General features: G+C 45.7%; 1 protein-coding gene across 1 annotated transcript in view; it reads right to left on the bottom strand.

Moving 5' to 3' along the window:
• Nucleotides 1-1,058: 1,058 nt before the first annotated feature.
• RECQL5 (RecQ like helicase 5) overlaps nt 1,059-10,287 on the bottom strand; it is a 39,413-nt gene continuing 30,184 nt past the window's right edge. Inside the window, exons 9-20 of the mRNA XM_068413269.1 lie at nt 9,628-9,855; nt 8,036-8,135; nt 7,495-7,531; nt 6,652-6,710; nt 6,434-6,510; nt 5,855-5,948; nt 5,244-5,384; nt 4,432-5,111; nt 4,133-4,211; nt 2,977-3,228; nt 2,394-2,466; nt 1,059-2,269 (exon numbers count right to left, since the gene is read on the bottom strand). Of these exons, the coding sequence (XP_068269370.1) occupies nt 2,169-2,269; nt 2,394-2,466; nt 2,977-3,228; nt 4,133-4,211; nt 4,432-5,111; nt 5,244-5,384; nt 5,855-5,948; nt 6,434-6,510; nt 6,652-6,710; nt 7,495-7,531; nt 8,036-8,135; nt 9,628-9,855 (1,921 nt within the window). The 3' untranslated portion in view covers nt 1,059-2,168. The remainder of the gene's footprint in view (nt 2,270-2,393; nt 2,467-2,976; nt 3,229-4,132; nt 4,212-4,431; nt 5,112-5,243; nt 5,385-5,854; nt 5,949-6,433; nt 6,511-6,651; nt 6,711-7,494; nt 7,532-8,035; nt 8,136-9,627; nt 9,856-10,287) is intronic.

The following is a 10,287-nucleotide window of genomic DNA, read 5'->3' as shown; positions in this document are numbered from 1 at the left end:
GTATTCTTCCTCCCAGCGATGCATGCTGTGGCTAAACAGACCCCAAGATGCCCTTTCCACACCGTTGCTTTTTCATAGCCTGTTTCAACACAGAGCAGCTGAACAGATGCAAGCAATTGCCTTCAAGCGATGCAGTGTGGGACTGCTATTTCTTTTTTGAATTAATTAACATGAGCAAAGACTGATGCTTGCTAGAGACTTGTGTATCACAACACACAGCTGAGGCTATGAAATGACTGCACTGGCTGCTGGTGTTTTCTATAGGCCAGCTTCTTCTCTGTATTGATATGCAAGAGGCCCTGAAGCAGAAGCTTGTAGAAAGCATCTGAATTGCAAAGTAGATCAGTGTTAATATACAATTAACACAGATGCTGGGGCACAGATTGAGGTGCAATGGTAAGAAAGTTTATTGTTAATTAATTTCTTGCTGACATAATTATATGCATATGTTTTCCTCTACTATAAAGAAGTCAGTCCTGTCCATGCAGCTTAAATGATGGCTCCATGCCCCTGGAGAAGGCATATCCAAATGGAACTTGTATTACAGTAGAGTGTCCTGGGTTGTACAAAAAAGCTTAATTTATTTTTATTGCTACAGCTCCTACTGAACTGAAAAGTATCTGCACTTTCGGAGATTGCAATAAAATAATCACATAGAGACCTTTGGAAGCTGTGACATGACAGATACTGGTTTACATCTAACGTGAGAAGAGGGACCTGCAGGTAACTGACAACGGTTGTCACTGGTGGCTGGGAAGGGGATAGACTGAGGGTGCTCAATGCAAGCCATGATGCACAGCTAGCTTCTTGCTGGTGAGCTGATGCCAGCAGCAACTACAGCATCTTCCCTGGCACATGCTTCCCATCCATCCCATCCCAGGCTTGCATTTATTAGCTTTTTTAATATATTATTAATATATTATTAAGAAATGAGCTTTCATGTCTATGTTCACAGTGATGGAGTCTTAATGTATCTTAGACCAGTCTGTATGATTGAGTGGTAAGAAAAAGCTTGCAGGAAGAGCCCACAGCAGCTATAACATTGTTTTATTGTCAGTTCCGCAAATACCCTGCAGTACATTTAAAAAAAATAACATCTGTTGAGTACAGTGATCCAAAAGCCTGTTTGATGGCCTCTCAGGCTGCAGATTCCTCTAGCAGCACTAGTGCCTGAGGCCACCAGCCTCTACAAGCATGGAACAAAGGCAGAACCCAACAAAGACCCAACAGAAAGGACTTGTGCCAGGGAATCCAGTTATTTCAAGCCCCCTGATACCCTAAGTTCAGGTCCCTACATAAATATAGCAGCAGAGGCACCACAGTGCCAATGTGAGGGCCACAGCAGTACCTTAAGCGTTGCAACAGCAGCATTGCCCTCTATTGCAGACTGTGGGTGAGGCACAGGGAGCAAATATGGCTTTAGGGGTTACAAGCAAATGCTGGAAAAGTGTTGGCAACCTTGGTGCCACTATTGGAGAGGTTAATACGGAAAGAGCATCACTGCTTAACTTAAAGGGCAGGAAGAACTAGACAAAGTTAAAAAAAAGTTCAGATTAAAAGAAAAAGAATCTGAGTTTCTTCACCTTCAGAAAGTAGGCATGGCCTGCGTGGTAAAAACAAAACGCTCCTCTCCTGCCCTTCAAGGGAAAAACGTTCCATCCAGGAACTCAACCATCAAGTTCATCACTGGCAGCCCTGAGCAAAGCATGTGAACTTGTAGCATAAGGCTTCTAGTGGTAACACTGAAATAAGAACTAAGAGATGGGGGAGTGAGGCGAGGAGCCATCTAGGAAGCAAGATGCCATCCCAAAGCAGAGTCCCAGTTGGGAAGTCTGAGCTCTTCCCAGACTGCTGCAGGGAGGAGAGGTTGGAGACACTGGAGAACATCTGAGGCAGCAGCCCCTAACCTACACAGCAGATGCAGACTTCACACCTCTTGGCAAGAGGTACTAGAGGGCTTCAGTGCCCCAGTTATTGGAGAAACTCTCCAGAAGTTCACAGAAACTGGTTTCCTGGAAGTGTGTGTCACTAAGGACAGAAGTGAGCAAAAATGCAGTAGGAAAAGAAAGCTCACTGCTGCAGTTTCATGAAACGCTCCATGGCTGAGTCCTTCAAGGTCCCCTGGTCCTACCGCTGGAGGAAGGAAGACAGCCAACATGATGCAAGGATCAGCTCTCTGAGCTCTGTAGCTCCTGCCAGTCTGTCTCACTCTCACACCTGACCCTTGTTTTGAAAAACTCCTTGATGAGTCTCTGTGCTTCCTCCTTCACTGCAAGAGAGGAAACACCAACTTTGAGATGATACTTAAGACATCTGTCCCCTCTAAAGACATCAATCCATTTAGCATCAAAAGAACCCAAGATTCTTGGTGCTCTCCCCAGCTGCCAACTCACCAGTCTTGCGGGCAGGGTTCTGCTCTTCGGTCAGTAAGTGAGACAGGTGCCGAGCAAAGCCCTTGAACAGATCCTGCAGAATTCGGGAAGATAAAGAGCAGAAAGCAGACATCGGTTACCTCGCCAGACTGTTTCCACCCTCGTCTTGCCCTCAGCACAAACCATTCATAGATACAGACTACAGGAGTGTGGCAAACCTGCAAATACACCTGACCCTGCAGGGCTGGAGAAGCACATGCACGCACATACTGCCTTGCAGAAGACATCAAGTAAACTACACCAGAACTGAACCTGATCTGTTGCCACTCCACAGGTAGGAGGTTCTTAAAAATGTGCCAGAGTTTAGTGTGAAAACACGAACAATCACAAACAAGTGTGGAGCCAACATGATACCACTCTAAATCACACACAGACCGTTTCCTGGGAGAGGTGAGTTGCTGCACCTACAGTCACTAAAACACATACCAAGATGTGACTTGGAAATGAAATGTGGTATCCACATCATCTTCCCCTTCTTAGAGCCCCAGATCACTAGGGAGATGCAGTCTCCTTCTGCTAAAGAGGGTCTTGAGCTGTGCCCTACCTTGGAAGCGAATTTGCCACCCTTGTAGAACGGGGTCAAATATTTCACAACGATGTCTGCTGTCTCTTTGAGGGACATGCCTTTGGTCACTGGCTGCACGGTCTTGCTGGCTCCTTCTTTATCACACTGTGATAAGTTTGGATCAAAAGTCACCTTCTTCTTTGCTGGACCAACACTTTTGCTTTCTGGCTGGGACAGAATAGAAGATTTTGCCGCTGTCCGTAGCCGCTTTGTTGCAGGACTTTCCATATCCTGGAGATGGGACAGAAGAAAATGAAACCCACCAATTCCTGTGGCAGCATTACACTTCCAAGCAGCTGCTACCTTCTGAGAACATGAATCTTTGCAGCATCCTGCAGGCTCTCCCTCTAGTGAATACCATGCAGGAATCTAGGTAACACATTTTGCTGTGCAGACATAATACCCTATTTCCCACACAAAGGGACTTTAAGAAAAACCCTTTAAGACTATCACGTTTAGAGTTACCCTATGCTCTTATGAGGGCAGCTAATTGCTAGACCCCATCCTACGCAGGAAAAACTGACAGGAAAAGATTTCCCAGGATGTCTGTTGAGAATACACCCCTCAAGGAAGAAGCAACCACCTCAGGAGTGCCACACTGCTGTTCAATTTGAAACAGCAAGGAGAAAAATTGCCCTGTTCAGTAGAGACAGCTACCAGGCAGTTTCAGATGCCAAATGCAGAACCAGAGACTGAAGGGCAAGGAAGGCTGTAAGCATGGTTCGCTTCCCAGTGGTCCTGCACGTCATTGGCCTGTGGTTGATCCCTTGACTTGAGAAAGCAGCTTGCTAATTATAGTTAGTTACAGATCTAGAGGGGGTGGAAAGACTCATTCCAGGCAAGTCATCAGCAAGGGAACAGTCACATGTGTTGCAGAGAAGAGGAAACAAAGCAGAGTGGAGAGGAAGCTTTCCACTGCAGTCTGAGCTGCTGGCACTGGCCCAGTGGGCAGCAGAGGGACACCGGCAGTGCAACGCAACTCTGGTTCTCCTCTCTGCTGCAATCGCAGCTGGGCCCTCCCCAGATAGATAACACTATCAGGTGAAGTTCACACCAGGAGCATCACTCCCAAAGAGAAACTTGGCACAAGATGAGCAGAAGAAATACAGGAGATTAGGATCCATTAAAGTCTTACCTCATCTGATCCTGGTCGCTTCCCACATTCACTTTCCCCATCAACAGTTAGCTCAGTTTCTGTGACATTTTCAGCAACACTAGTGGGAAGAGTGGAGAGAAGGACAATTTTAATCATTCCACAGTGAAGATATTACTGCATTCACTGCCAGTGGCCACAAGACTCTGCCATAGTAAAGCAAGAGTCTCCCTCACCAGCCTAGAGATCTAACACAGATTCCCAGTTTGCAGGACAAGGCTGGTGGGGCTCTACAGCTCGTTAACAGGGCAACACAGGGAGCAGAGAGGTAGAGATTTTACCTGGATTTTACATCAATTTCTTCCTGAAGGAGTTCAGATTCAGCAGCCTCCTGGGTCTTAAAATCTTCCTCTCTCTCAGTCAGCGTTACTTCTGTCTCTCCCAGCTCTTCATTCTCTGCCTGGAACTCTCCAGTCACATCCTCTCCAGAGACACCGTTGTTTTCCTGAGGTATTGGTTTCTCTTGACACATGCTTTGAGAAGAAACCTGAGGTAGTGTGCTTGCAGAACAGCCCCCTTCCTTTGCTGAGCTGCAACTTTTGGCTTTAGACCCACCTTTGGGGAGGGAGAAGAATTTGGAAATATCCTGTGATTCTTTTTTAGCTGCTTCTGCGAGCATTTGCTGCTTCTTGCTAGGTTTGGACTTCTTAGGAGGGCTATCCCAAAGGGCAGCTTTTGTGTCTGGACTGAGTTGCTGTCCCTTCTTTTCAGGAAGGAGTACTTCTACCCCAGCACTCTCACACATTGCTTTGGTTGCTATTTCTTTCTTCTGGAGAACAGTGTTTCTGGTGTCCAGTTCCAGACTGCAGTTGCTGTTGTCTTGCCTGTTTGAACAATCTACTTCTTTTTTGACAGGCTTTTCCATTGCATCGCTCTCCTCCTGGATCTTCAGCAGTTCTGAAGCTGTCTGGAACAAGCTGGATTTCTTTGGAAATCCTGCTCCCACACGCTTGGGTTTGAACTGGAGTGAAAGGAAGAAATATATAGAAATATACAGCTATGGCCACACAAAGGGCCTAAAATAAAACTATAAAAAAGCAGATAGACAAAGCACACCATTCCCTCCTTGTCTATCCCACCTGTACTCACTCACCGAGTAAACCTGGGATGCAGGGAGGAAGTCCTCTTCTGCTGGAGACACAGATTTTGTTTCCAAGCTGCTGCTTGCGCCAGTTCCGGACCCAAAGACTGAGAACAGCTCTCCTTGTTTTGAGGCTTTGTTGATTTCTGCTACCTGGAAAGAGAACAGCAATGTTCTCTAATGGCCAGAAATCTTTATACATTCCTGCTTCTGCACACACTAAAAGCCATAGTGGCAAAACATGTGTCTCCCCTGGAGAGACACTTATCTCAAGAACAGAACATCTTCAAATAGACTTACTGCAACCAGCTAACCTAAACCAAGGCTTGTCTATTGTCAGCGACAGTCTGAGGAACTTCCCATTCCCTTTATTGCTAGACCCAGAGGATATCTGGATAAGTTTGCAGTGGTATGTAGGTTTCCAAAGCCTGTAAAGCCAACAAAGATGTGAAACCAACATGATTCTGGGCCCTCCTGGAAACCAAACCAAGAAGAAAGATTTGGAAGACATCTAAGACAAAGCAGAGCTTCTCCTTCATCTTTCCCACACAAACTCTACCCTATTTTCCCTTGAGCTGAGGCCACAGCACATTCAATGAACAACAGCAGATGTATGGCCCTACCTTCTTTAGCACAGTTGCCTTGTACGAGTTAGCCATTTTACTGGTTCGGAAAGCTTCATACTCCAGCTCCACAGCATGGGCATGAGGGTCTGACCTGTAACACAGGCTGGGGTGATTTCTGGCAAGACATACTTCTGTATCTGCAAAGGGAACACTAATGCTTAAGCATCTCCCTGAAAGTACAAAATCACTCCCTCTGGTGCAAGAATAAGTGATAACTTCCAATTAAGTCCTAAGGGATGCAGCCGTGAATTGCTGGAGAATGGAAAGGGTGGTGAAAACAATTTTAAATCGAAGTCCTCTTGTCCCGTTGCTCAGCTTGAGAAGTACACTATCCCCATCTTGTGGGACAGGGAAGGATTGCAACTCCTCGGATCAAGCTGATTTAGCAGACTTGGACACAGGAGTCCTCGTATCTGATCCTGAACATCACTACAAGAAGGATGCTGTTAAGTGAAACTACATCCTCGGACCAAATAACTTCACAAGACATTTCCTGAGAGTGGTAATGTTGCTCAGGGAACAGCAGGCCCTCTGTTAAGGGACGCAATATGCTACCCCTTTTCTCTCATCTCATACCCTTTTCCTCCTGCTGCTGGAACCTTTTGATTGGTGCTCAAAGCTTCTTCCAGCATCTTCAAGCAGTGTTCCCGACCCTAGGAAACATGGGATACTCAGACATGCTCTACAGAAGTCATAGTCCCCTTGGACTTCCATCCCTGAAGGAGTAAGAACAGGGCAGGAAGACTGTTGTTCTTTGCAAGACAACAAGACTGAATGTTAACCAGCCTTCTTACCTTCACTGTGAGCTTAGAAATTCTCCTGCTGAAGGCGTCCTTCAAGGGGCAGTCTGCACCTACCACAGAAGAGACATTTGGAAAGGGCATCATAGCAGGGTTGGGGCTGATGGAGAACAGCTCAACCGGCATCGGGAGGGTGCCAATGCAGTACTGCTTGGCATGCTCCTCCCTGCCTAGTCACCCCAAGGACCACTACAGTCACCCTTTTTATCTGGAGAAGCTACAAACTCCAAAAGAGTAGGCAGAAGCCAAAGTGATATTTTTTCTCTCTGGATGAGAACGTCTACTTTGCTAGTTTATGACTAACAGCTTTCTAAAACCTCCTCATCTCAGGAAACCCTTTTTCAAGGAATCCCAGCTCTTAGGAAACTGAACTCTCTCCTGCTCCCCACAATACCAACCAAAAATAAAGAGGCTGAATAGAGTAACATGAACTACCAGGTATTCTTTTACAATAGTGTAAGAACTGTGTCGCTAGATAGGGCCTGAAATAGCACAGTTACAAATGGCAAAGTTTTTCAGCAGTTTCTTTATAGCCCAATTGAGTAGAGCTGCATAATCACTGCAAAAACAGCCTACAAAGTCAGGTTAGACAGAGTGTTCCTTCTCTCTTGCTTATTTGGAAAAGTTGTTCAGAAAGATGCATTCCATACCTTCACCCCAACCAAAGCTAAGCTCTGATTCATCTCCTACAGCCAAGTTTTCACAGCCAAGAGCCTAACCTCTGTGCCTAGGGATTGATACCTCCAGTGTTGATGCTATATAAATTACATGCAGCTGCAAAATACAAGACTTGCTTCTCCCAAAGAAAACCCACTATAAATCAAAGAAGATATTTACTTGGAGGAACAAAATCTTCTTTTTCTGGTTCTTTGCCCTGAAAGAAAACAAAGATCAGTCAAACATTTCCATTCATGCAACACACATGCAGGTCTAGAAGCACAAAAGACACATTGTAAACCCCTGCTCCAGGGAAAATTAATGCTGAAGTTACAAAGGTACTGAAAAGGCACCAAAATGGGGTAAAGGAGACAAAGGATGAGAATCAAAGCTAAAAGCTCACCTTTGCTATAAGAATAAGCAAGAGAAGCTGAATGGGAAATCTGTTTTTACTAATATCAGAGGTGTTAAAGACAACAGAACCCTCTTGATTAGCACTGCAGAGAAATCAGTACATGAATAAGCCGGGTTCCTTCATATTATGGAACTGACCCAGAATACGGAGAACACAGCAAAAGCAGAGGTACAAAAAGTAAAAAACAGAGCAAGCAACAGTAAGATGCAATAATTGACTTTCACTAGTGCCAGGGAGCCTTTATGTCTGTAAGACGAGCTCATAGAAAACAATCTGTGAATCTCTTGCAAAGGGACACCAACTCACTTTGCGCAGACTCATCTGCTTTTTGTAGAAGTTGTTCCACTCCCGTTTCCGACTCTCTTCATTGGCTTCATCCCCATTTCCACCGCTTTCTTCATCATACCTGGATAAGGCAGGAAAACAAGAGTAATAAACATTTCTGTAGCTGCAGCATTAACTGGGGGACAGGCTTTGGAAAGCCTAGGTCATCCCAGTATCTACCAGAGAAGATGTATTTCACATCCTTTCTAAACAAGTCTTAGCTTTTAGTTTCACTACCATCCCTCAACCTGGACAGTAAGTGAGTGTCCTCCAAAAACTCACAGAATTTGCTTATCCCATGAATTAGTAAGCAATAGCATGAACTAGTAGCAGGTAACCAGTGTTCTGAGAATGGAGGGCTCCGTTTCAGAAGCTCTGCCAGCTTCTCCCATGGGGTTGCGTAGTCACTGCCTTGTGTCATGTACCCCATCTGTCAGTCACTACTGCCCTTGAAGCAGAGATGGCAGAAAGGGCAAAGCACCCACTCCTCAGCCTCAGCTGTTCACAGACTGCTGTATTAAATGAAATCCCCATCACTAATATACTGAAATGCAGCCGCTGATTCTCACCAGGTATAGCCCAAGAGTTTACTGCCTGTCACAGCCAAAACTTCCAGGTATCACAAATCAGAGCTTTAAGGCTGTTGACTATTACAATTCCCAAGGCAAAACTACACCAAGTCAAGGAGAGGCTCAATAAATCAAGTGGCAAACTGTGTGTAGTACAACATCATTGGTCGTGTCTTCTCAGGTCCTGAGATCAAACACAGGCTTAGGTCACAAGTACACCAGTTTCCTCTGACTCAGCTGGACTTGCCTGAAGAACAAAGCTGCCAGTCTGAAGCTATTTAAGGTGAAGCCGAGGGCTGGACCAGCCAACAGCGCTGCACATCCTGGCAGAGCTTCATGGGCAATGCAGGCAGCGAAACTTGCATCCTGGCAGAGCTGCACAATCGCTGCAACTCAGCCAGAGAGCAAGGAGGAAGAGAAGTTGTCATCTCCACACTGCCAAGCATTTTACAGAATTAATTATGTTTCCCACTGTACATCTTCCTTTTGCTGTCAGCCTGACAGGTACGCACTATAATTTAGCAATCTGCAGCTGATGCTGGCACTCCACTCCATCCTCTGTGATGACTAAGGCCTGTCAGTGCCCCCCCAGCCTGCTGGCCCCCAGACAGCCGTACTGTCAGGAATGAACTCTGGATCGTGTCATACTTTGGTGTCACACTGGTCTCAATTTAAACATTTTTGATCCTTGTGACTGTGAATGGGCTGAGCCCACTTACTGCTTTCAAAAAATTTCAGGCTAGGTTCTTGAATCAATTACATTCTGCAGGGCAATTCTCAGTTCAGTCAAAACAGCTTTTGGCTCTCTGGGACGTGAATGTCATCAAGGCTGCCAAAGTGTGTGGAAAATTAAATTCCAGCTCCTGCTGCCAGGAAGTTACAGGAAAATACCACCACACAGAAACATGTACTGAAAATAGGAGTGGCTGGACCTGCAGCTGAGAGATGCTCTCTTCTCTCTGATGATAGTTTCTATGAGCTGAGTTTGAGCTACAAAGTACAGACCTGCTAAAACCTCTGCAACCTCTCCTCCCGCCTTCATACAGCTCTGGGTCGTAGCTATCCCAGGAGGAACCTGTGGGCCCAATGCAGGTTTTGCTCCAGCTGTTGCTGCAGCGCTCCAGTGACTCCAGCTGCCTTTTCACTGCCCCTGGGTTCTTGCAGTAGTCACAGCACTTGTTACAAGGTGGGGTGACATCGCCAAAGTACTTCGCTATGGCAGCATGGCGACATCTAGGAAACAAAAGGGAAAATGATTTGGTAATTATTTTTATTGACAAGAACTCCACCCTCCAAATGCAAGGTGTCTTTTGATAAAGACTTGAGTATTATTTTTTTTTTTTTGCAGAGAATGCCTATTCCAGCAGGAATCACAGGGATTAAGCCCTGAAGCAGAACTGGGGTTCTGTTCCTGGCCCCCTGCCTAAGGTCTCTCTGCCTCCACTTCCCCACATGTAAAACAAACAGTGGTGTCAATCTCTTCTGCTAAATGCTTTCAGATCTTTGAGATCTGCAAAAGGCACGGTGGATGAAATATGCTGGTATTAATTCTGCATCGTTGGCCAAATATATTCCATGTCTAATCGGAATGGCTCTAGGATAAATATGTGAAGAGGTCCTGTTGATCCCTGCACCTCACAGATGAGAGTATGTCTGTATATTTCA

This window comes from Nyctibius grandis, chromosome 15 (assembly GCF_013368605.1).
Source record: "Nyctibius grandis isolate bNycGra1 chromosome 15, bNycGra1.pri, whole genome shotgun sequence".
NCBI classification, from domain to species: Eukaryota; Metazoa; Chordata; class Aves; order Nyctibiiformes; family Nyctibiidae; genus Nyctibius; species Nyctibius grandis.
The sequence above is the reverse complement of the archived record's forward strand: the minus strand, read 5'-3'. Positions and strand labels throughout refer to the sequence as shown.